Here is a 23,409-nt window from a genome sequence, read left to right on the forward strand (position 1 = left end):
ACACGCACTATCTATCTAACATTATAGTGGGCACAGTAAGCTCCTAACAGGATCGTGAGTGCAAAATGGTACTCGCAAAAAATATTGTAGGTGTTTGATTTGTTTTATTTCAGCTTATATTCTTTTATAACAGTGTAATTTAGATTGCGACTGATAAAAATTGTGAACTCAAAAAGCTTCGGCGCAGGCACATTTTTGATAAGGCCAGTTACAAAAAGAAAGTTCAGTTTAAGTTCACATGAAAACTATGGACTTTTCCACGTTGACGAAACCATGTTTTATTAGAAAAACCAGCTTTTATAAAAAGAGTTTTTAATACTGTCTAAATTTTTTTCATTACGTTCTGATTGGCTTTTAAAAATTAAAAATTTAATTAAACAATAATTTTAACAACAAATCAACTAAAACTATATAGTTTAGCTGTTTTTTCAATTAAATTGTAGAATGTATTCAACAAACTTAAAGGCCGGTTACTCATTTCAACATGATGAGCACTGCAAGAGGAATTTTTTTAATAAATAAAGTTAACCACTAATGACACTAATTAATTTCAGTCATTTATTTTAAAAATCAACATTAAAGAAAGAAATTAGTATGTTAGTTTTTTTACAATTGAATAATTAGGAATAAGTTAAATATTCACTTATTTATCCCAAATATTAATCGTCTTATAATCTTTTTTAAAAAGAAAAAGAGCAATATTAGTTTAAGCAGCGAAAGTCACTAACTTAAATCTAATAAATGTGAAGTTTTTTATTATTTATTTTCATTTGACTGGAGTGATTTTGACGAGGAGACCGTTGGCGCCGCCGGCAAATACGGCGTTGGGTGTTGCTGCCAGGGCGTTGAGGTAGCCCTCGGCGTCGACGTTGGCGAAGCATTTGTGTGTCTGCAAATCCCAAACTCTGACGTGGTTGTCCCAGCCAGCGGTGAACAAATATTTGTCCGAGTGAGTCATGCAGTTGACAATCTTATCGTGGCCCTAAAATATTAATTAAATTCAATTTAATTGCGTTACGCCTGCTCGTATAATCAGAACGATTAGATTTGGTACGTATGTACCTTCAGCACTGCAACTTTCTCGAATTTTTTCTTGGCCGTCCCGACGCTTTCAATGGTCATTCCATCTCTCGACGTGTAGTACAGGTTGTCGTTCACAATGCAAATTGGCGCCCGTCCAGGAAGTGTCGCTTTGCTTTGCGTGAATGAACTGTTTTCTGAAAAATTTTACAATTTTTAGACATGAAATATCTTTTTATAAATTTTATTCGCACAAAAATTATTTCTGTAGAAAATATTACAAAAAAAAAACTTAATTCTATTATATACTTTGTTATTATTTTTTTTTTAACTGGAACTTTTTCAACTAAAATGTCAAATTTTTTCCTCAGCAATTCCTTTTTTTTTTGTAAGAGACACCAATATAATTAATTGACTATATATATTTTTTTTTTAATTAAGCAAACCTTTGAGGAACCAAGCTGTGATGTCTCTGTCCCTGGCCGTGTACACAAGACCTTCAGAGTCAACAGCGAGATCCCAGATTTCTTCACCGATTGGCTCGTAAGCCTGCTTGCTGGCCTCACCGCTCCAACTTTGCATCTTTAATTTTAGCCCCGTTAATTAAAGAACTGAATTTGTTACGTTAAAATTTACCATTCCAGCCTCGTCGCCAGAAATGAAATCGCCTGAAGGGAGAACTTTTATTTTCCGAACTGCTTCCGAGTGCGAAAGCAAGGTAGGTCCAGGCTCCAGGGACGGCAAACGCCAAATTTTGATTGCGCCGTCGTTGCTGGCAGAGTAAAGGTTGTCGCCAATTACAGTCAGGGTGTACACCATGCTTTCATGAGCTTTGATTTCGTTTACAAAACTCAGGTCTTTTTGATTCCAAACCTTTAAACGATAATAAAATTAATTTATTAATTTCAAATCAAATCAAATTTGTTATTAAATTGTTTGAATTGCATAAATATTTATTAAAAAAAAAAACACCTTCTAAATTATTTTCTTACTTTGATAACTCCATCGTCTCCACCGGAATAAACCTTGTCTCCGTGGCAAGCGATGCACTCAACGTCGCCTTGGTGCTTCGATGCGTCGGCCACCGAGAATTCTACCCTGAAGGGTTCCATTTTCCAGAACAGATGATCCTGCTGCGGAGGAGTTTTGCACTAATCAGTGTTCAGAGAAAATCTGAAGAGCAGCTTATCCGACCGCTAGTATTTACATGCGAGCATCATCGTTGCCAGAACGTTCGGGCCCCAAAAATAGATCATCCGCACACGCCCGAGCTAAAAATAATAAGCAAAGTGCTTGAGGGTTAAATAAACACCATATTCTGTGGCTTTCCACTCGATTCCAGATAATTCTCAATCAATGAGAATTTAAGTATCCCAATGTCTGTTTTACGCAATATTATACAAACTAAAAAATTTGAAAAAAGTTTCAAAAATAAATGGTAACACTTGAGGTCGATTTCATGGAATAAATTAAAACCGGGCAAACCATGTTGCAAAGAATAAAATTAAAATTAAAATAATTAAATTAAAAAAAGCAAGTAAAAAATATAATTAAAAATAAATAAAAAAAAATTATATGAAAGAAATTGAGTTTATTATTATTTTTATTCTGTAACATTCATTTTATTTTTACCAAATTTTTACTATTACTAAATCTGATTTATTGCAATATTAATTATAAAAATTTAAAAATAGTAATGAAAAAGTGAAATTCATTTTATAAATTTTGTTCTCATTTATTAAAACATCCAATACAATGCTAGGAACGAATCTCGGTAAAGGACTTTCAACGTTTGCACGCACCATTTCCGCTTTTTCTGTCAAAAGTCATGACGGCTGCTGTGATTGGCCGACGCCGCGAGCTCTGATTGGCCGAGATCTCATTGTTTTGCGCGCGTCACTCGAACTCTATTGTCATTCTCAATGTCAAACACTGCATTGTGCTAATCAGCGCTAATTTCATAGAAATCAGACGCTTATCCCTTCATATCGGTTTCGAATTCGATTTTCCGAGCAAAAAATATCCGAAACCAGAAGTTGTCACTCGTTTGCCAATTGAACGTGCGTGCGAAATCGCAAAATGCCGCAAGGTGGGCGGAAGGCCCCGTTCAGTGGCAAGGCCAAAAAGCAGCAGATCCAAGTCAAGAAGAGCCGAAAGAGAAATGAACTTGAGAGAAGTGAGTCGTGATTTGCAGAGAGCAGAGTTCAGTTGACATTTTCTGGGTTTAGGTGCGTCCAGTGGTCGGTCCATGCGGTACGGCCGAGGCATGCACGAGTCGGAGGATGGCGAGTCGGACGGCAGCGGAGTCAAAGTACAGAAACTCAATTTGCAGCCTGGAAGAGGGAGGAACACAAACAGGTTTGAAAAAACACTCTAAATTTCTATTTTGATTACGAATTTAAATTTATTCTTCATATTATATGGAATTTATAAGAATTTTGTCTTGAATTTTGAAGATACGTGCTACAATTCCAACAAGAATCAAAAGAGGAAATCGAGGCTAGAAAGGAACTTGCTCGGAAAGAACTGAAGCCGGTGCCTGAGAAAGATCTTGAAGTGGACAGGGACTGTCCTTTTCCTCCAGAACTTGACTTTCCCAAACGGCCTCCGTGGGATTCAAGCATGACCCCAGAAGTTCTTGACGCAAAAGAGCAAAAATATTTTAGAGTGCGGTTGAATTTTCTTCTTAAATCTAATAAAATATTTAATAAATTTCTCTACAGGAGTATGTTGACAATGTTGGAAAGAAGTTTTCATGGTCAGAGCTGAGCTATTTTGAAATGAATCTCGAAACTTGGCGCCAGCTGTGGAGAGTGCTAGAAATGTCAGATATTGTCCTCTTCATCGTTGATATACGTTTTCCAGTAATTTATGCCTAACATAATTTTGCGGACTGTTATTAAATTAGGGAATGTTTTCAGGTATATTTATTTCCTCCGTCTTTGTACGACTTTGTCACTAACTCAATGAAGAAAGACATGATCCTGGTGTTAAACAAAATCGACCTAGCTCCAGCGCCGTTGGTTCTGGCTTGGAAAAATTACTTCAAAACGCTCTACCCTAGTCTTCAGGTCCTAATATTCACAGCTTTTCCAGGCTACAATTTGAGAGACTCGAATGAAAAAGAAGGTAATTAAAATATATCCTAGTTTTGAGCAGCTTTGTTTAATATGATTATTCCAGGAGGACTTTTGATCAGGCGGAGGAGGGGAAAAATGAGGATGGCAGCTGAAGGGGCAGAGCAGTTACTTCAAGCTTGTGAAAACATTGTTTCCGGCCAAGGTAATTTTTTTTTTAGGAATGCTAAAATAATGACGCTAATAAAAATTCTCATCAGTGGATCTATCATCGTGGCACAAAAAAGTTGCGGAGGAACTTAACACTGAGTACGATGATGACCATCTTATCATTGGTCAAACTCATGAGGTAACTTAAATTCATGAGATAAATGTCAGCTTCAATATAATTTTGCTATTTAGACTGAGCAGATTGACACAACCTACCATGACCATCAGCGTTTCAAGGACGGAGTTTTGACGATTGGCTGCGTCGGCCAACCCAACGTAGGAAAGTCGTCTCTCATGAACGCAATCATGGGCAAAAAGGTGGTCAGCGTCTCTCGCACGCCTGGCCACACAAAACATTTCCAGACAATTTTTTTGACCCCAACAGTCAGGCTGTGTGATTGCCCAGGTCTTGTGTTTCCGTCAAAGGTGCCAAAGCCGCTCCAGGTTAGACAAAGATATATTTTCCTTTGCAAGGAAATTTTTATTTAAAATAAATTTTACAAATAGGTGCTGATGGGAAGCTTTCCAATTGCTCAACTCAGAGAGCCTTTTTCCTCTGTACAGTTTCTTGCTGAAAGGTTGGATTTGGTGAAACTGCTGAAAATACAACATCCTGAGAATGACGACTCTTGGTCTGCTTTTGATGTGTGCGATGGTAGGTTGAAAATTTTTATCTAAAATTGATTGTTAATGTTTGTTTTCAGGTTGGGCCAAGCAGAGAGGATTCCTCACTGCCAAAGCTGCTCGCCTCGACTCGTACAGGGCGGCCAACCACATCTTGAGGATGGCTCTGGATGGGAAGGTTTGTCTTTGTCTCTACCCTCCAAACTTCTCCAGCGAGAAAGGTGAATTAAACATTAAATATTTCAAGTGTGTTCGGACTTTACATTCGTCTTTATAGAAACTTGGTTGTCACACCCTGAAATTGAAGATATCAAAAGAATCCAAGCCAAGTCGTCAGCAGGTGGAGCTAGTGCCGTAGAGGAAGAAATTTTCAGCTCTGATGACGATGAGAGTGTTTCCAGGGGACAAGACAGCCAGTCGCAAGATGCAGGGTCCGAGTCTAGCGGATCAGAGGACGGCGCAAAAAACAAATTCGCTTATCTGCCAGAAGATGAATGCGCATAGATGGTTTATCACACCTCCCAGCAATAATTTCTTTGCCATTTTATTTTTTGCATTTATCATTTAAAAAAGTAGCATCGTCGATGAATCAAAAAGATCTGGACCAAAATTCTACTCTAAAATGCTTTATTTCCTAATAAAAATTATGACAAATAAAAATCTCGTAGACAAAGAGAAAGGAAAATGTTCACTGTCAAATTAATATTGTATTACGGAAAGCTGTTATTTGTGCATGGTATGTGAGCTAGCTAATATTTTTCTCCTGATTTCTTGTCAGTTCTGTCACCACCAGTTGCTATTTTAGTGTCAAAATTTATGTTACATGACAGGTATTATTAAAGACATCAATTGTCCAAGGAAGATGAAATCCATAATTTTTATAATAATCACAAGGTACCACCATTCATGTAAAAAAAATGAAAAATTTAATTAATTTCAGATTTTTTTACATTTCAATAATTAAGAAGTTGAGCAAGAAATTGTAGTAGTATTTAAAAATGTAATGGTTTAACTCAATGTTAGTTGTAATTATTTCAAATTTCAATATCCATTTATCTTCTAGATTTAAAATAATTTTTATGAAATAACCTTATAGCCCAAAACAGCGGCGATTTCTTATGTTACGCTTATGTTATGTATAGATCTGAAATGAGCATAACGCACTCCTCCAAAACATCGGCGACCAACTCTTATGTTATGTTGCATACATAGCGCTATTGGTATGCCATCAAACCACTGATTATTTTTTAATTATTAGCTGCTCAATGAAAATTGCATTAAAAGAAAAATACTATCCACCTATTCATAGAGATCTTCGCTAGCCGAGCTGCGCCAGCCGGAATTTTTAGCCTACGTGGTCAGCCGCCAGCCACCGCTGAAGTCGCACGGCTGCGGAACCAGCCGCCGACTATTTTTTAATTTTTTTTCCTTGGCCAAGAAATTATTTTTTATTTAAAATTTTTTTACAGAACTGTACAAAATTTTAATTTTTCCCTTTTTTAATTAATGAAACCGCCTAAAAATCGAGCGGCTGAGGTCTCTACTTATTCATCATTGCAGACAATTTTTTCACAAAATAATGCAGGTTTTAAATAAATTAAATTAAAGTTGACAAATTTCGCGGCATAATTTATAAATTAACTATAGCCAAAGTTAACTAAGGTACATTACAATTATTACAATCGTGTTATTTTTTTCCATTTGGAATAAAATATTTTCAATTTTTTTGCGCCTTTTCAATCGATTAATAGTGAAAATATGTTCACATTTAATAAATGTCGGTCACAAATGTATACAGCACGTGCAAATACTTTTTTAAACATATCGACCGTCACCGCGCGCGTTTTAAATCAGGGGATGATTGGCTACCCTTTATGAACTCATCCCTGATTGGCCCTCCCTTATGTTGTCCACTTATGTTTATGTCATTTTTCTTGGCTCGGCCAAGTAGCTTGGCTTATGTTATGTTTGAACATAACGCTTATGTTCAGCCAATCAGAATCGAGATTTCTTATGTTATGTTTTTACATAACATAAGAATCCGCCGCTGTTTTGGGCTTATAGCTATGCAGTATGCAACCCGCAGAGCGAGCCATTTTCCCGCCTGATGATTCCTTGGAAGAATGGAGAAAATCATCAATCATTGTTGTTGTTGGTCAATAATCTCGTTCGGCGGATGCCGTCTGTGGATAATTTGTCCTTAAAAATTGTCCTATTTGCCCTCAAATTTAGTTAAAAAATCATAGAGGTTAACACGTAAGTGCAGCTAATTATTAGATACAAATTAAGAAAAATCAAATAAAGTGAAAATTTAAAAGGCATCAAATTTAGCGCGCTCTCACAAAAATGAATGCATGCGTCGATGCACTTTTTTCAATAACAATTGATAAATGCAATGCATAATTAACAGATTTCAATATCATTTGTAACTGTTTTACAATTTTTTAGAGATGACTTAAATAAAAATTAAATTGGATTCTATTTTTACAATTACTATTTATTATTCAACACGAAAAGCCGTCCGAGCGGGAAAGTGCTTTGCCTTTGACTAAAAATGAGGAAGTATAATTTAACTTTGAAAATTTTTCAGCATGGACGAAAACTTGGAGGTGGACGAAGTACCAGAAATGGCAAACACTGAAGACAATGACGACAAAGAATTTGATCCGCCGATTGAGATGATGATCCACGACTATGACGACGAGCGCACCCTGGACGATGAAGAAGCTCTGGAAGAGGAGGCCGAGGAGGTTCTGGACGAGCTGTCCGAACTGCAGAAAGACAATGAAATTCCTCTGGCAGAGCTGTTTGCCATGCATGGCTACGGAGAAGTGCATCCAATTAATGTGGAGAACGACATCGAGGCCATCATCGAAGACGACTGCAGCAGCGTTGTCGAAGAAACCATCAGCATCAAGACCACCAGTATCAAAACCAGCATCACCAGTACTCATGTTTTGCAGATGTACGTAGAGGACGAGGAGGACCTTTACACCTCCCTCGAATTCAGCAACTCAGGCATGTACAAGACGACCAGGGTGGGCGAGGAATATCAGGCTCAGGTTCCAGAAATTGCCTGCAGCATGGACACAGTTGATCCTAATTACGGAGCTCCTGACACTCTACTCTGGGACCCAAGCCACCTTTCGGAAAACCAGGTTAATAATTTGTTAGTTAATAAATTTCCCATTTCAAATTTGTTTTTCTTAACTAGGTCGAAGCTTTCAATAAAGCAACTGAAAAACTCCTGCAAGAGACTGGAGAGAACTGGGTGAAAGACAACGATGAATTCCTTTACTCGCTGATGCAGAGCAACTTTAACATAGAAGAGGCTCTTCGACGGCACTCCTTCAACACCATTCAACCTGTGGACACCATGTCTCTGTGGACGGAGCAGGAGGTGGACAGGTTCGAGAACGGACTGTGCACGTACGGCAAGGATTTCTTTAAAATCCACCAGAACAAGTTGCCATCAAAGTCAGTGATGGACATTATCAAATTTTATTACCTGTACAAAAAGACTCCCAGGCACGAAACGCTTGTGACGAGAACGGATGTTAAAATAGGCAAAAAGACGAGACCATTCAAGATTAGTTCAAATAGGAACCTTGAATTTTTAGAAAACCTTTTAGGTGACGGTTCAGGGAAATCTATGGCAGCTGAAGCGTGAATATTTTTAACAAATATGCTATTTTGATCTCATGAGAAGATTAAATTTTGAACTGTATTTAATTTTAACGAATATTTTAGGGTTTCTTGCCTGGTTTTCTTTTTAGTAGCTTCAGACAGATTCTTGTTAAACTTAGCTTCGATTTTTGTTTTAGATATTGTTGAACCCCCTGGAATTGCTTTAAATTGTAATTTATTGCAAAGTGACTTGCATGTTCTAGCTGTTGGACATAAGTTTAATCCCAAGTACTTAATGAAGAAGAAAAAGGCACTCTGGTAATGTCTCATATCAGCTACAGCAATTAAGTGCTAACAGAAATCCACGATTTGTCCTCGGAGTTCCAAATCATTGATTAGGTTCCTACCTTATTCTATAATTGGCTCAAAACATAGTGATACAACACTTTCGCCCAAATCTACGAAACGAACCTAGTGTGCCATACGACATACACTTTGCTTCTTCAATACTCATCATCAATACATTAACTTATTCACAAAATAAACTTTAGATTTTAATAAATTTGGGATATTTTCTTTCAAACATAATCGTAGGTGATTTTATAAAATTTTTATTTGTTTGGTTTTTCTGAGACTGTTTGTACTTTTGATCTTCCAAATTGAATGACCATTGGCTTATCATTCAGAATGTAGCCATTCACCTCTTGCAAAGCAGTTTGCGCCTGGGACACCGAGGGAAAGGTAACAAACGCTTGGCCCTTCATGCGGCCCTCAGTCATGTGCAAAATATCAAACCTGGAAATTAAAAGCAAATTTTTAGAGAGAACTGTTTAAATAACGATATGTAATGATTTTATTTAAATTATAAATTCTACGGTTTAACTGATTGTAACTCACATTTTGTTGTCCTCCTCATCAGTTGGTTTGTGGCCGATGAACGCTCTAAATATGAAGTGCAGTTCTCTTGCTGTTGTAGTCTTTGCCAGATTTTTAATATAAAGTCTGCACGATGGTGCGCCTGGCTGGTAATTTCGATACACAGGAAGATTTGCTTGTTCTAAATTAAAAAATAATAGAGTCAAAATTCAGCTTGAGAATTATTGTGGAACCTTTCTCCGGAATTCGATTAGAGCGTAGTTTAGACATGGAAATGTACGAGTCATCTTGGTCCTGCTCTTCCACATTCTCTTGGGCGTCTCTCTCTTCGGGCACAACAGGAAAGAGAACTCCAAAACCACCCTGCTCTTGCTTTTTGTTCAACTGATCATCCCTCTCCGATTCTTTCTCATGCGATTCTTTAGCGCTAAGATTAAGTGTAATGTTCTTTTGCGGCTCTTTTGAACTAACTTCAAACACATCAGTTACTGGAATCACAGATTTCGAGGAAACCGCAGATGCTGTCGTTGACTTGAGCAACTTTGGCCTCTTGGCAGTGGTTATGCTTCCTGGGAGTTTTCTCTTGAGCGGAATGAACTCTGGAATTTTGGCTGCTGGCTCGGAGTCACTTTCCAACTCTGATTCATTTGACGATGACTTGGCTTCTTCCTCGTGATCAGCAGCCAGCCCATTTGAATCTAAGGTGAAAAATTATTGATTTTCTAAAAAAAAATGGGATTGGAGACTTTTTACCTATCGTTGACGGCGCAGGCTGGTTAACTTGTTGCCCAAAAAGAGATGCAATTGCAGCGCGAAATTCTGGTGAGCTGGTGTGAAACGGAGAGGGCAGGTTCATTTTGTTCATTAAGTGGAGAACTTGGTTGTAAAATTTTGGGACAGCAACTAAAGCTCGTGAAATGTTGGCAAGAACGTCCAAAGAAGGCGGAGGATACAAATACCTAAAAAATAAATTATTACACTTCAAGAAGATTGTTAACGGTTCTGTAAAATTACAGCAAATGAGACGGAGGTGGCTGACTCAATTCCATCGACAGACTCCAAGCGTTGAGGCTTTGCAAAAATTTTTGGTAGCATCGTTGACTTTCTGTACTGGTAGAATCACTGTGTGGATACAAATTTATTAAAATATAATTCATTTTTACAAAAGAGCACCTTTGTGACGTCTGAGGATCTCTCAATGGCTCTGTTTCAGTCCAATCATCGGGTTTTCGTTTGCTGTAAACTGCAACTAACTTGTTTCCTAAAACTTCTAATTGGTGCAGTCTCTTCAGAGCAGTTGCAGTAGATTTGTCGCTGTCAAATCTGAAAAATTTAATCAATTTTAAATACGAGTGTGAACAGAGAACAAGGAAAAATAATTACGTTGCAAAAGAAATGGGGTTTCTCGACCCCACACACTTCACTGAAGTTGCTCCGAAATGCTTTAAAAAATCTTCGATTTCGGTTTTCTTCAAAGTCTCCGGAAAATTTGAGAGCTTCAAGCAGCTCATGTTTTCAGAATGGAATATAAATATTACAAACAAAAATCAAACTTTTATCCCGACAGATTAAAACAACTCTAACCAAACATAACAGAACACATGCCTTTTGTGTTGTTCAGAGGTGTTGTTGTTGTTCAAGAGGGGGCGGGGCAATGGGTAACCAACCGGTTGTTTGTGGAGCTAATACTAATACCTGTTCTTTTTTTTGGTTTTTTTTTTGTTTGTTATCTATTGTTATTGACACGGGCATTTTGAAGTCACTAGCAAAATTTGATTTTATGCTTCTTGGTCACTTGGACACTAGTGTACAAAAGTATGTCCGAGTGTCCGCGATCAGCCTACCTAGATTAGATCCTAAAACGACTTGTCGTGATTTTGAGGGAGGAGCCTGATTTTAGGAAGCTTTCGCGCGGATATGCAGCGGGCATGCTCTCTGGGGCATGCATTCAGCATTGTAATCATTGATTTACTTGAATTCATACAAATTTTTTATTTAAATTATTAGGTCCATGATTGTAATACAGAGTGGGCTGCATGCAAGCGAAAGCAGCACACTTTGCGTCTCCTTTTTCGACCTTGCTTAGCCCCCTTGCTCAGGTGGGCCGGGCAATGACGGCACACGGCACGTGTAGAAGGCAGCACGGTCGCGGTAATATTTTACTCTCCTTGTGACCTTGGCTTTTGACCCTTGGGTCATGACTGAGGAGTGTGAGGCAGGTCAGGTGCCAGTGTCGCAAGGTTGGTCGCAAGTGCAAGTAGTTTGCTTCTCGTCGTTTGAGGTGCATGTAGGACCAATTTTGCGGCGCCGACGCTCGCCAGACGCTCCCGGACGGTGCAGGGCAGACGCCCGCGGACGACGATTGAGGGACATCGGAACGGTCAGGACAATCGACGACAGCCGTTGAGGCAACGAGCCACGACAGACGACGACATGGCCGACGAGGACACAGGAATTCGCGTCGCTGTGCGGTAAGTCCAATTCTTTTTATCGATATTTCGACTGAGATTTTGGCGTCGAATCGCCGTTGCAGCCTCGAAAGACCATTCGGCCGCCGAAAGTGGAGTCGTCAACCGCGAACGGCTCGGTACAGGCCTAAGAATGCGCTCAAGAAAAATGGCAAAGTCGCGGCCACGGCTTTTTGAAGCATTTTTTGCATTTCAGCATTTTGCTCGTTGCCACACTTATCAGCACGGTTTCGGCAACGACAAGACCTTTTGTCTATTCTTGTTCACATATTATCTTTCCAGCTATCGGGAATGCCAGATGGATCGCGTGAGATTTTGGCTATGATACTTACATGATACAAAACTTACAATGCACCGATATGCAGTTCGTTAAAATATTTAGCGAACAAAATTAAACATTTATAATTTGTTTTTAAAAAAGTTATAAAAAAATGAATATTTTTTCAATAGGAGCTAAAAATAAATTTAAAACAATTATAACTTCGTTTGGAAAAAAAGTGGTAAGAGATTTGTATGACAGCATCTCGTCGTGCGAATCTCCTTTTCATTGCAGAGAGAGCGTGTTTGTGCCCTCTCGAGGTGTGTGCGTGTCCGGCGACTCTCTTTAAAAACACTCTCTCGCAGTATATTCGACATTCGACGTAGCCGACACACTCTTGAACAATATGACACTTGATTTTTTGCAATCGCCGCCGAGTTCCAAATGAAAAGCGGCCGTTGTGAATTTATATTATTGAAATTTGTCCGCATCATGATCCTGACTAACGACGACAATGCATGTCTTTGCCAAACAAAACAAAGGGTCACTCTTCTTCAAAAGAATTTTAACGTGGATTCAGAAACTGAGCGAGAAAAACAATGCTCTGTTTTAAAATAATTAATATTTCCACTTAAATCTAAAAAATTAAGACAAGCGGCAACACCCTGAACATGACTAGGATCATGATTTCGCTTATTGAAAGCTCATGACTCTTCGTTCTCGCTATAAAGAATTTCGCCTCATAACTGGGCTCTTCGGTTTTGTACCGGCCGCTTGATTGCCAAAATATAAAGATGGATATATTTGTCGAATCATCAACATCGGAAGCAGTTGATTATGCAAGTGGGTATTCGTGGCATGACTGCTTGAATTCGCCCGGGTTATCTGATACCGCTTATTACAAACATAATGTTATATACGACCGGACTCTTTTGTAATTAATCATGTGTGTGCTCAATTTGTCACCGCGAATAATTAGTTTTCATTGGCCCTAGTGTGGCCTGCATTACTAAGTTTTTTAGCCGTCAAGGAAATTAATCATCTCTCTCAAGAGTAGTTCTGCATCCCAGGCGAAGCACATAAATATATCGATACAAAATATAAACACAAACGTCTGTAAAAAGTAATTAACTTGAGCAAATATTCAGACCCGGAGAAAATAAAATAATGTGCTGAATTAAATGACGAGAAAATGAAATGAGTCGTATTATAATTTAAAATTATTAATGTAAAAAAATATTTATTTGCTTTATAAGTAAGGAGATTAATGTAACCAGATTCTTAATGAGCATTAAAAAATAAATTGAGAAAATTGTAGTTAATCATAAATTATAACTAGCATGATATTAAAAAATCAAAGTTAAATTTAATTTAAAGAGTGAATGTTTGACTGAACTCTGATGTAATATCTCTTATCCATAGTATTTCAAATGCAAATTAATTAATTTCTTAATCAAAATGCAAATAAATTGATTTCTCCTCTGGTAATTTTTCTACTGTCAAGAGATCTCACAGCAAAACAAAAATATTTAGTTAGCCGGGGTAACTTGCATGCAAAATAAAATGGAGTGGATTTAAGGTTTTCTCTTTTATTCCTATAGTGCAACTGGCTGGGTCACGCCCAAGATCTTTTAAGAATAGAAAAAAATATGCCAATCAACACTTTACAACATCAACTAAAAATGGTTCTGGTAAAAAATGTTCTGCTTTAATTAATTGGAAAACTCGACTCGACTTGATTTTGAACTCAGCACTCTTACGTGTCTCTGTCTTGATGGCTCAGGAGCGAGCAGCACGGGGGGGGGGGGGGGGGGGGGCTTGGAGGCGGCGGAGGCTGGGGCGGCGCGGAGGCGGCTGACGTGCCACCTTCGGCGCTGCTGGTGTCAGTGGCTCGACACACAAAGGTTGCTCGTGATTGTCCGCTCGCTAGTGCAGATAGCGCGCGGCTGTCCTCCCATTCGGACACCGTGACCTGGGAAACTGCACAAAACAAGGTCCAGGACAACTCGGTTCACAATTGCCTCGCACAGGTCTAATGGCTTAGTCTCTGTGTCACTCACTCGAAAAGAGCTTGCCTCGGAATGACGTTCGTCTTCCAGCTCGAGTCCCGGCAAGAGGCGCCTAGCCTCGATTGCCAGGGTTCGTCAAAATTTGGCAGTATTTAATTTTATGCAGAACCAATTTGTTATGCTTTGAGAGAAAATTCCTCCCTCGGCATATTCTACTTTAATTTTGATATTTTTTCTTTGTGATAAATTTTCTATTTGGTGAAAATTATTCGTCAAATTAAATTTATTCTCATTTCATTAATATTGATTGATTAATAGTTTCACTGATTTTTTTAATTTTTAGAATACACCCTATAGGTGTATTACACTGATAAAGAGCTCCTGATAAAGTTTGATTGTTGCTCATTGTTGTACTCTGTAATCAAAACAGTTCTTTTAATAGTTTTAAAAAAGAGGCAAGCCCTTCCCCCTCATTTGCAAATTTTGAGCAAAAATTAACAGGCAATTTTTTATATTGGTTGATTTTTTGCAGACAACTGAAGGCTATTAAAGTTGTCTTTTAATCCTAATTTTAAATTTAAATTGATAGAAAATTAAAATAACCTTGCCTTATATTTTAGATTTTGATGGGAAGCATCAAAATTCTAGCTGAAAAAAATTTGGAGTTTTTTTATAACTATTTTAACCTCCGTAAATTGTAATTAATTTCAATCATTGCTATGGCTAAAATCTGATAAATTCCAACAATAGCCTTATCCATTGCATTCCTCGCCAAAAAAAACGTTTCATTTTTCTGGAGACACTCAAAAGAAGCACTCTGGTGTTTATCAGTCGTAGGGCGCGCGCCGAAATAATAATTTTTTGGGAAAAAATTAGTATTTTTTGCTCTAATATCGCGTTTTGTGCCTGTTTTGAAAAATCTATCACCTTTTCCTCGCCATTAAAATTTGATTTTTCTGAAGACGCTCTCAAAAGAAGCAATCTGGTGTTTATCAGTCGTAGGGCGCGCGCCGAAATAATAATTTTTTAGGAAAAATCAGTATTTTTAGCTCTAATATCGCGTTTTATGCTTGTTTTGAAAAATCTATCACCTTTTCCTCGCCAATAAACATTTGATTTTTCTGAAGACGCTCAAAAGAAGCCCTCTGGTGTTTATTAGTCGTAGGAATTATAATTTCCTTTTGCACTCGTCATACAAATAAAAATGCGTAATTTTTAAATTTTCTGAATAAAAATACACAAAATAAGTACAACAAAGAAATTGGTCGCAATTTAGAGAAATGTTCAACCTTTTTAATTAAATTAATCTTTCTTGGTTTACTTGAAAGAAAACTACTTTTCTATAGTTTGAAGCTTCTTAAAATAAAAATAGATCAACCCTGCCTCTGTTTGCGTATATATACTAATGTCATTTAACCTCTAGGCGAATCAGTTGAAAACTGAAACACACATCCGCAGTTCAGGGGAAACACATTCCGAAATTTTTAAATAAATCTTGTTCCTCACCATAACGCAAGGAATAACCACATTTTTGCCAGAAAAGGAATAACCCATTCAATTCCTCCTTAGTTAGTTTCGCTGCTGGCCCTTTGTACATAGAGAAAAAGCCAGAACGTTCATCGATCCTAATGGGCGTACTTTTATATCACATTCTTTCTTTTTTTATGCATAATTATCTCCCAGGACTTGTTTTACTTAAGACGTGTTTTGAAATTATTGCAGAATCAAAATGAAGAAAGAGGTACAGAGGCTGGAACTGGAGTTGGAGATGAAGCAGAGCTCTGATGGATCAGAAGAGTCGGTAAATGACAATATGGCTCGCAAAAACCAACTTTTGCAAGCCGAGATCGAGCTACTCAAAGCCAAAGTCAATGCCCAACAGCAGACCATAGACAGCCTTACAGCAAAGTTTGTTAATTTGCGCAACTTCTTTGACATTGATGACATTTGGCATTTTGATTTTTAGGACTGAATTTACACCCGAAATGCAAAAAAAAGAGCACGCCAAAGTCTTCAAAGACTCTCAAAATCAGCTCAGGCTGTTGAGGAGTGATTTTTTTGAATTGAAGAAGACTAAGGTGAGCGCACTTATCAAAATATTTATCACACAAAAACTTTATTTTACAATTAAGGATAATAATTTGGATAAAAAAATGCAAGAGTGCATTCGAGGAAATTCATTTGGCATAATCAAACATTATTTTCTTTCCATTTAAAGGTCAGTAATGCTCGAAAGGCTGAGTCGGCACCTCTGCTGTTCTTGGATGACGACGAGGAAGAAGATCGCCAAATACCAGAATTGGTCTTGAAACCGTTTGCTGCAAAACCAAGACTAGAGTTCTTAGGAGTCCTTGTTGGAAGCACAAAGTGCCAAAGTTTCCTGATCACAAATCCAGATTCTAGTGATTTGAGGGTAAAATTAAATTATTATTTATGAGCCATTTATTTTATATATATACATATTTTTTATGCACATTTTCTAGGTTGAGATCACAGTTCCAGACAAGATTCAAGTAGAGTCAAGTCATTTCAACGTCCCAGCCAAATCGTCCATCGAAGTCAACCTTACTTGGGGCCCACAAGAGAAGGGAACATTTTTTGAGTCAATCCATGTAAAAGATAGCAAAGGTCGACGTGGAATGGTATCTCTGGTACTTGAAGCTTTGGTTCCCATGCCAAAAAAGGTACAAACATCAGTTAAGTGGCCAATTTATTTTTATGATTAATGTATTTTGCTTTGTCCAACAGGATTTGAAAAATTCTGCTTCAATGAGGCCTTCCGTCAACGCTCCTCCTGCTCGGCAAAGCTCATTCCCTTCTGATGACGCCCCTAGAGAGGTCCTCAAACCTGTTGCTTCTGCTCGGCAAACACAATCATGGAATAAATATGATACTGGAATGGTTGTAAGACTTATAGTGTTGTTTCCTCTAATGTGCTCATTCACATTTTTGCAGGAGATCGAACCATCTTGCAACACCTCTCGTCGCTCCAGTGCTTTCAAACAACTCTCTGCTGAAACAATTCCCAAGCCCAAAGATCTGTTTCAGTTGACAATGCATCAGGAAGTTCCCGAGAGTCATCTAAGCAGCGCCACATGCATTGCCGAACAAAGAAAAAGTGACTCTAGTGACGATACCTATATAGCTGACAGAAGAGTGAGCAGCGAGACTGACTTGGCCGAAAGTGGGTTCAGCACAGACACACATGCCGAAGGCAAATTAGACAGCGTCGAAGAAGCATCTGGAAATTTGACTATGCTCGAAAACACAGTCTGCTACACTGCTCACAACACTGAACTGCAAAAACTAAATGAGGTACATGAGCAATTTGCCTATCTTGCATCCGTTACAATTCAGACGGCTTGGAGATGTTACTGTGCAAGGCAGACACTCGGTAAATAACAGAATCACAAATAAATAATTTTATTTATAGCTGATGTTATTTTTTCCAGCTCGCTTAGTTCAGGAGGACGTACAGAGAAAAACACAGGCTGCTAGCTTGGTCCAGAAGAGATGGAGAGGAAAAGTTGTCAGGCGCCATGTGCAGCAAATGAAGAGAGAATTGGAAATCAAGAGAATCAAAGCAGCCACCGTCATTCAGTGCAGTTGGAAATGCTATGCAGCCAGACAGGCGCTGCTCCGGCTTCGTAAAGAGCATTTCGACGGAAGACGCAGGACTGCTGCTACTAAAATCCAATGCTTCTGGAGACGAGTGTCTGCCCAAAGAGCTCTTGATCTTTTGAAGGTTTGTTTTCTTCTTATGCCCAAGGCTTGATTCCTTCCCAGCTATCCAGTATATATGGGCTTATTTTTCTGTCCTGCTCCAGTGATCAGGTCGTGCTTCGACTTCTAATTTAAGTTCTGGGCAACTGAATAGTCCAGGCACTACAGGCAAAAGTTTTGAGCAAGCTGGGAAGTGTGAGCAAGCCTTGCTCATTCTTGTCCTGCTCAATTCTAGCCTATATTTCAAATAAACTGTACAAACCCTGCTCCAAGAACAATTGGATTAGTGGAGGCTAACCCTGCTCATTCTTGCTCTCCCTGCCCAAACCTCTGCTCGTTCTTGCTTTCTCTACTTGCTACTGAATCAAACCTCCGTTCCGCTCGTGACTTTCAACCCCAATCCATTGCTCGTAGGGCTGCCCATTCTTTTCTTCCTGTTCTTTCTGCTTAATTCTTTCAATTTTGATGCTTATAAAAATTAAATTTATTCAATTTCATTTTTAATATTAATATTTTTAACGGCAAAAACCTCATCATCTCATTTGCAGCAAAAAAATCTTTGTGTCTTAGTGTGCAGTTATTCGAAGATTTTCCTTTATGTTCTTGCAAAATTAAATTATCAATGATTTTTTATTAATAATTTGAACTTGATTTTCACCGTATCAATAATTACTTTTTTATTTTAAAAAATTTATAACAAAATTAATATTAAAAAAGTATTTTGATTTTTTTTTTACTAGATTTTTTTCACAGTCCGTGGGGAATGCAAAATTTTTATAAAAAAATTTGGTGGCATCAACTTTTGCAAAAAAAACTTGTTAACTTGGTTTTGTCATTTCTTGCAGGTTCCTGTGCCTACTGTGGTTTCTATGAAACCTGGACCAAAGCAAGGACCTCTCCCAGCAGTTACAAACCCACTGCCTAATTCTCCATCTGACTCTGTCCAGCCTGGCCCTTCTCAATCTAGGTATGACCCAGTATGACCTATTTAATCGTCAATGATATTAATTTTACATGATTTTTAAAACAAAGGAGCCAATCATGTGATTGGGCCACAAGTAAAACTCGAATTTGCTTTAATAAATTAAATTAAAATATTTTTATATTAGGATGACTGGAAGTGAGGAAGGAGATGATACAGCTAACAGTAGGGTTAAAACATTGGTAAACCTGCTGCAAAGGAATAACTACACCATTGAAGACATAGAAGGAAACACTGCCCACGGTCGACTTGCACCAGGGTCACCTCTTGTTGTGGCCTCCCACTACATGCATTTGAAAAAAAAAGCAGCTCAGTACATGTGGGATAGAGGAGGAGGTCGTTTTGAATTCCTCAAGAATGTTTCGTGTGTCAAGTGCAACGCCAAATTTGATAGTCTAGAGTATTTTAAATGTAAAAGTTGCAACAAGTACATCCACAGAAATTTAAATTGTGGCTTTTTAAATGATAACATTTGGTCTTGCCAATTATGTCTTAAATAAAATCCAATTGTGCTTTTTAAATTACTTTAAAACATTTGTATAATTTAATAATTAAAAAACAGCAAATAATTTGAAATCCGGTGGCTCAGTCGTTTGAATATTTTTGCTAATCTCTCATGCTCAGAATTAAAAAAAGGGAAATTCATTTTCTCTGACCTTCCATAACTAAGTAAATTTGTTTAACCTGCAACTGTTAAGTGTATCCAAGCAGTTTACTAATAATTGGTTAGGAAAAATTTAAAATTAAAATAAATTAATTTTAAATTTTTCCTAACCATAATTAACGTAGTTTTTTCACTGCCACAATAAACCTCGTGAAATTGTTGTTGTTGTAGATGTAAATTATGGCTGTGGTGGTGAACATTCTGCCAGATCTATTTTTTTTTTTTTTTAAATTTTTTAGACGTCCAAGTTTTTTATCTATAAACTTTATGGTGGAACTCTTCCTGGCGCTCTTTTTGTTCATGTTTTAAGACAATTTTCCCCGCCCCCTTTTAGACTTCACTGATTGGCTCAACGGCGAGGAACAGAGTCTTGCTGTCCAATCAGAGTGAAGCATGAGAAAATAATAACAAACAGCCGAGTTCACTGAAGTTCACCGGTTTGGAAAAAGTACAAAATGACTGGAAATTTAGTGGAAATTAAGAACTCTTTGAGAAAATTTGACTTTCCATACTGCGCTAGGGAAGCTTTAGAAAATGCAGGTCAATTAAAAATTTTGAAATCTTCATCGATTCTCCGTGATGACACTTTAAAATCGCATTCAAAAATTTATTTTCAGAGTCTCTTCTAATGCCATACTTGGCAGCAAATCCTAACGATGATGTACCGCAATTTGCCAGGGATTTCGTGCGTGAAATTGCATCCGAATTTGTTTTCTGCGACATTGATCCTCTGTATCCCAGTCCAGGGATTAAGAGACGGGTATGTCAAACTTTCTTTTAAATGTTTTCTGTCTGAATGTGTTTTTTTCGCTAATTTTGTGAATTAAAATTTCAGTTGGGCTTAAAGTCATCCTCAGAGCTCAGTCTCCTGGAAGTGCTTTGTGACCATTTTTCAAAGACAAGCCAGAGCAACATTTGCGCAGGAAGAAACCAACTTTTCCTTGTTCTCTTCCATCCAATAACAGAATACCGCATGAAAATTCTATCAAAGCTTGTCTCTCTTGCCATTTCAACAAGAAAAATTCATGTTCTTCTTACTGTGGGCTACTGGATGCATGTAAGTGTATTATTTAGTCTGATTTTAATCCAAGGATTAATTAAAATAAATTTTAAGTGGACTCTTCCGATCAGCCCCCAAGCGTGCTTGCATTTGGCAGAGAGCTTGGTCAACGATTTCTTTATTTTAACTCCGAATGCAGCAATCAAATTGCAAGAGCTGCCTCAGGTGTCTCCACTCTTTACGGCCAGTTTGCTCACTTCGCTGGTCCAAATGTATGGCTCAAAACCAGGAAGTAAGAAAAAAAAGTGCTAATTTTTGAGCAATTCACCAATCCGTTCCTTTTTATAGAATTGTACAGAGCACCTCCACAAGCGCTGCTCAGCATGGTCACAAAGTGGATCATGGAAAATATTCACTTGTCGTTGGCTCCCCTTCAGCAACCCAAAGTTGGTCCAACAGGAATCAATGAATATCCGATTACACCTATAGTTGGCCTTTTCAGGTTTGTTGTATTATAAGCTTATTTTTTAATTTTTTTATCTAAAACATTTTTCTAGATGGACGATTTTTTCTTCGTTCCATGACTGCCGTGTTGAGCAATCAGATAATCCCACAGACCTTGGCAACGATCAGTCGCATGTGTTGACTGAATTGGAAAAATGCTATTCAACTCTGCATCTCTCGTTGATGCAGGTAATTTTATTTCTTTGCTGATGTGGAGCATGTTTATTAAAAATATATCTGCAGGGTCTATTGACTTGTGCACATTCTACGAGCCAGCCAATTCATGGTCGAGGCGTACGAGTAGAGGAACTGGTTCAGCTTGTAGACGACCTTATTTCGGAACTATATTCTCCCCAAGCAACCGACGCAGGGAGAAACTTGGCTCTGGATAGATTTGGACAGGCCATCCAGTGCATTATTAGCACAGGATGCATATCAGGCAACAAACGTAAGTCACAAAAGTGTTCATAGTTAACGACTCTAAATAAATTGTTTACAGACAACTTCCTTGCAAAATTATCAGCATTACCAGAAACTCGTCTTCTTCGAATTTTGAGGACGCACTACCGAATCCCTTGAAGTCTTATTTAATTAATCAGAAATAAAATAAATTTGTACTTTTCGTTGTCAGAAAATAAATTTCATTTATTTCACTTTCCATTTAAATTAAATTACAGTGAGTCCAGTCATTGTTTGTACCTTAATATTAATTATTGCAGCCTTCAAAAGCTTTGTTTTTTTAATTTGTTTACGTCTTGGTGCGGCGGCGCTTCTGAGCAGTAGGAATGTGGGTGATGCCTGCAATTTCCCTTTCATTCAGTTTGATCATTGGTTCCGTCACCTCGAACAAACGAATGGCCTCCTAAAATGATGCGACATAAGAAGTTACAATAACAATTCAGTCCCACATAATTGGTTTTTTACCTTCCACTCGTCTTGAGTGATTCCCATAACTAGGGCAGACTGTTTATCTCTATTTTTTGTCTGATTTTCCTTTTCAATGGGTTTGATCCAAGGCCTCTGTTCCTTGTCTACAAGATGTAAGTTTAAGAGGAGGAAATTAAATTATCTGTAAATAAAAACCTAGGAAAATGTTGACTTGACCAAGGTTGACCAAAAAGGCAATGTGGAAAATGTTCTCCACAGTCTTCGTGAAGGATTCAGGATTGAATGCAAATTTGATGTAGCTAATTGGAGCCCTCTCATTTTTAATGAAGGCGCTCTTGAGCTGTTTACCAATTTCCACAACTGTTTCATCAACAGTTCTACCTGTCACAGCAGTCACCTTTTTAGAGAAAATAAAATTTAGTTTTATTTAAACTTTTTTGTAAACCAGAATGCTTTACCTTTTCAGGAGCTTTAGCAGCTTCAATTTTGTCCTTAGGATGTCTGACTGCAGCTGCTCTGGCTTTCTTCTCAGGGTCTGAGATGTCGAAGGCACCTGCCATGACACTCAGCGACGGAGCTTTGTAGCTCAGCAGTTTGGCACCGGCTTCCGAGAAGCTTCTGATCAAAATGTCACCCAGCTGCCTGCTTTCCTTCTTTTCACGCAGAACGTGGAGCTGCACATTATAGACATATTAAATTCAAATTCAAAAGACGTTTAGTGTTTAGAAGCATTACAATTTTATGGGCATGAGTGACTGGATCAAAAACGAATCTCTCAGGAGACAGAGTTCGGACATTGAGCTGGAAGATCTTGAAGAGGACATCCATCAAATTGATGTCCAGCATGATCATCTGAAGTTTCTTATCCTCCACTGAAAATCAAATAGTATTTTACAGCCCTGTTTTATGTTAAATAATTGCCGGAAAGTTGGATTTTCATTAATCCCAAGTTTTTACCTTCCACTAAAATCGCCATTCCTCTGTCTGAGAGACTTTTCAGCTGGTCCAGACACATTTCACCTTCTTCTGCCTTCAGCACTAGAAGGAAAATTTTGGTTTTGAAAATAAATAAATTAAACTTCTGAACAAAAACTTACGGAACGCTTTGGCCTCATCGATGAGTTCCAAAAAATTGTTCCAGTGCACAAATGTAGATGTGGCGTTGGGGGCCATTGTATCAATTTTAAACGAACGATTAAACTGTTAAAGATGCTTTTAAACTGAGCCAACACAAAGCTACCAATCAGTTTGGCTAAGAATAATTTATGTTAACGAAGATCAAATTTTAGCACGATGAGAGATTTGAGAGAAATGAATTGCTGGAAGCGTGCGATCAAATCAAAACATTAGGAAGCGGGAGCCATCGATGTCAGGAGAGGGGAGATCTGCGTTTTGATTGGTCCTTACGATGAATGGTGGAGCGCTTCAAATTATTCGCCATTGTTTGGCGGGAGATTGACATTCAATATAACCCATAC

At 38.0% G+C, this 23,409-nt stretch overlaps 7 protein-coding genes across 9 annotated transcripts; 4 read left to right on the forward strand and 3 right to left on the reverse strand.

Moving 5' to 3' along the window:
* Positions 1-531: 531 nt before the first annotated feature.
* LOC132194676 (myosin heavy chain kinase B) lies at positions 532-2,252 on the reverse strand. Its single transcript, XM_059616111.1, has 5 exons — positions 2,013-2,252; positions 1,657-1,893; positions 1,467-1,602; positions 1,063-1,217; positions 532-982 (listed from the first exon to the last, which is right to left on the reverse strand). Exons 1-5 carry the CDS (start codon positions 2,130-2,132, stop codon positions 767-769), a joined length of 864 nt encoding a protein of 287 aa, XP_059472094.1. The 5' UTR covers positions 2,133-2,252; the 3' UTR covers positions 532-766.
* A 650-nt stretch (positions 2,253-2,902) lies between these two features.
* LOC132194630 (guanine nucleotide-binding protein-like 1) lies at positions 2,903-5,616 on the forward strand. The gene is made up of 11 exons (XM_059616037.1): positions 2,903-3,196; positions 3,249-3,378; positions 3,477-3,687; positions 3,744-3,884; positions 3,942-4,149; positions 4,204-4,302; positions 4,358-4,446; positions 4,500-4,751; positions 4,815-4,962; positions 5,012-5,152; positions 5,209-5,616. Exons 1-11 carry the CDS (start codon positions 3,100-3,102, stop codon positions 5,433-5,435), a joined length of 1,743 nt encoding a protein of 580 aa, XP_059472020.1. The 5' UTR covers positions 2,903-3,099; the 3' UTR covers positions 5,436-5,616.
* Positions 5,617-7,072: 1,456 nt separating this feature from the next.
* LOC132194750 (mesoderm induction early response protein 1-like) lies at positions 7,073-9,121 on the forward strand. The gene is made up of 3 exons (XM_059616231.1): positions 7,073-7,187; positions 7,522-8,089; positions 8,146-9,121. Exons 2-3 carry the CDS (start codon positions 7,523-7,525, stop codon positions 8,599-8,601), a joined length of 1,023 nt encoding a protein of 340 aa, XP_059472214.1. The 5' UTR covers positions 7,073-7,187; position 7,522; the 3' UTR covers positions 8,602-9,121.
* A 34-nt stretch (positions 9,122-9,155) lies between these two features.
* Positions 9,156-11,325, reverse strand: LOC132194748 (RNA-binding region-containing protein 3-like). 2 transcript variants are annotated; one of them, XM_059616230.1, is made up of 7 exons: positions 11,279-11,325; positions 10,608-10,757; positions 10,449-10,556; positions 10,188-10,393; positions 9,668-10,132; positions 9,456-9,615; positions 9,156-9,353 (listed from the first exon to the last, which is right to left on the reverse strand). In XM_059616230.1, exons 3-7 carry the CDS (start codon positions 10,481-10,483, stop codon positions 9,170-9,172), a joined length of 1,050 nt encoding a protein of 349 aa, XP_059472213.1. In that variant the 5' UTR covers positions 10,484-10,556; positions 10,608-10,757; positions 11,279-11,325; the 3' UTR covers positions 9,156-9,169. The 2 variants fall into 2 exon arrangements, with proteins under 2 accessions (XP_059472213.1, XP_059472212.1); XM_059616229.1 differs by lacking the exon at positions 11,279-11,325 and adding an exon at positions 10,818-11,272.
* Positions 11,326-11,611: 286 nt separating this feature from the next.
* LOC132194747 (uncharacterized) lies at positions 11,612-19,405 on the forward strand. 2 transcript variants are annotated; one of them, XM_059616227.1, is made up of 10 exons: positions 11,612-11,905; positions 15,893-16,078; positions 16,137-16,248; positions 16,389-16,583; positions 16,654-16,854; positions 16,919-17,074; positions 17,126-17,564; positions 17,623-17,915; positions 18,739-18,860; positions 19,003-19,405. In XM_059616227.1, the coding sequence occupies exons 1-10, from the start codon at positions 11,868-11,870 to the stop codon at positions 19,373-19,375; spliced, it is 2,115 nt and encodes a 704-aa protein (XP_059472210.1). In that variant the 5' UTR covers positions 11,612-11,867; the 3' UTR covers positions 19,376-19,405. The 2 variants fall into 2 exon arrangements, with proteins under 2 accessions (XP_059472210.1, XP_059472211.1); XM_059616228.1 differs by having other exon boundaries at positions 16,919-17,071.
* A 520-nt stretch (positions 19,406-19,925) lies between these two features.
* LOC132194643 (integrator complex subunit 15) lies at positions 19,926-21,696 on the forward strand. The gene is made up of 8 exons (XM_059616058.1): positions 19,926-20,079; positions 20,157-20,299; positions 20,375-20,596; positions 20,654-20,831; positions 20,888-21,041; positions 21,097-21,232; positions 21,287-21,491; positions 21,543-21,696. The coding sequence occupies exons 1-8, from the start codon at positions 19,995-19,997 to the stop codon at positions 21,620-21,622; spliced, it is 1,203 nt and encodes a 400-aa protein (XP_059472041.1). The 5' UTR covers positions 19,926-19,994; the 3' UTR covers positions 21,623-21,696.
* On the reverse strand, positions 21,662-23,294 carry LOC132194644 (EP300-interacting inhibitor of differentiation 3-like). Its single transcript, XM_059616060.1, has 7 exons — positions 23,029-23,294; positions 22,889-22,969; positions 22,667-22,803; positions 22,390-22,605; positions 22,127-22,328; positions 21,968-22,074; positions 21,662-21,905 (listed from the first exon to the last, which is right to left on the reverse strand). The coding sequence occupies exons 1-7, from the start codon at positions 23,102-23,104 to the stop codon at positions 21,792-21,794; spliced, it is 933 nt and encodes a 310-aa protein (XP_059472043.1). The 5' UTR covers positions 23,105-23,294; the 3' UTR covers positions 21,662-21,791.
* Positions 23,295-23,409: the final 115 nt, after the last annotated feature.

The sequence above is a fragment of the Neocloeon triangulifer genome, unplaced genomic scaffold (genome assembly GCF_031216515.1).
Source record: "Neocloeon triangulifer isolate White Clay Creek 2 clone unplaced genomic scaffold, ASM3121651v1 ptg000008l, whole genome shotgun sequence".
Classification (NCBI taxonomy): Eukaryota; Metazoa; Arthropoda; class Insecta; order Ephemeroptera; family Baetidae; genus Neocloeon; species Neocloeon triangulifer.

Excerpts from the sequence above, each read along its gene's own strand:
- LOC132194676 (XM_059616111.1), bottom strand. The coding sequence starts at position 2,132 with ATGGAACCCTTCAGGGTAGAATTCTCGGTGGCCGACGCATCGAAGCAC. Across the intron at positions 1,603-1,656 it reads CTGGCGACGAGGCTGGAATG|ATGCAAAGTTGGAGCGGTGA; the intron begins GTAAATTTTAAC and ends CTAAAATTAAAG. Across the intron at positions 983-1,062 it reads AGAAAGTTGCAGTGCTGAAG|GGCCACGATAAGATTGTCAA; the intron begins GTACATACGTAC and ends TTAATATTTTAG.
- LOC132194630 (XM_059616037.1), top strand. The coding sequence starts at position 3,100 with ATGCCGCAAGGTGGGCGGAAGGCCCCGTTCAGTGGCAAGGCCAAAAAG. Across the intron at positions 3,688-3,743 it reads AAGAGCAAAAATATTTTAGA|GAGTATGTTGACAATGTTGG; the intron begins GTGCGGTTGAAT and ends ATTTCTCTACAG. Across the intron at positions 4,752-4,814 it reads AGGTGCCAAAGCCGCTCCAG|GTGCTGATGGGAAGCTTTCC; the intron begins GTTAGACAAAGA and ends TTTTACAAATAG.
- LOC132194750 (XM_059616231.1), top strand. The coding sequence starts at position 7,523 with ATGGACGAAAACTTGGAGGTGGACGAAGTACCAGAAATGGCAAACACT. Across the intron at positions 8,090-8,145 it reads GCCACCTTTCGGAAAACCAG|GTCGAAGCTTTCAATAAAGC; the intron begins GTTAATAATTTG and ends TTTCTTAACTAG.
- LOC132194748 (XM_059616229.1), bottom strand. The coding sequence starts at position 10,945 with ATGAGCTGCTTGAAGCTCTCAAATTTTCCGGAGACTTTGAAGAAAACC. Across the intron at positions 9,616-9,667 it reads TAATCGAATTCCGGAGAAAG|AACAAGCAAATCTTCCTGTG; the intron begins GTTCCACAATAA and ends TTTTTAATTTAG. Across the intron at positions 9,354-9,455 it reads GATGAGGAGGACAACAAAAT|GTTTGATATTTTGCACATGA; the intron begins GTGAGTTACAAT and ends TTTAATTTCCAG.
- LOC132194747 (XM_059616227.1), top strand. The coding sequence starts at position 11,868 with ATGGCCGACGAGGACACAGGAATTCGCGTCGCTGTGCG. Across the intron at positions 16,249-16,388 it reads TTGAATTGAAGAAGACTAAG|GTCAGTAATGCTCGAAAGGC; the intron begins GTGAGCGCACTT and ends TTCCATTTAAAG. Across the intron at positions 17,075-17,125 it reads AATATGATACTGGAATGGTT|GAGATCGAACCATCTTGCAA; the intron begins GTAAGACTTATA and ends ACATTTTTGCAG.
- LOC132194643 (XM_059616058.1), top strand. The coding sequence starts at position 19,995 with ATGACTGGAAATTTAGTGGAAATTAAGAACTCTTTGAGAAAATTTGAC. Across the intron at positions 20,597-20,653 it reads CTGTGGGCTACTGGATGCAT|TGGACTCTTCCGATCAGCCC; the intron begins GTAAGTGTATTA and ends ATAAATTTTAAG. Across the intron at positions 21,492-21,542 it reads ATGCATATCAGGCAACAAAC|ACAACTTCCTTGCAAAATTA; the intron begins GTAAGTCACAAA and ends AATTGTTTACAG.
- LOC132194644 (XM_059616060.1), bottom strand. The coding sequence starts at position 23,104 with ATGGCCCCCAACGCCACATCTACATTTGTGCACTGGAACAATTTTTTG. Across the intron at positions 22,970-23,028 it reads CGATGAGGCCAAAGCGTTCC|TGCTGAAGGCAGAAGAAGGT; the intron begins GTAAGTTTTTGT and ends TTTTCCTTCTAG. Across the intron at positions 22,075-22,126 it reads TCAAGTCAACATTTTCCTAG|ACAAGGAACAGAGGCCTTGG; the intron begins GTTTTTATTTAC and ends TACATCTTGTAG.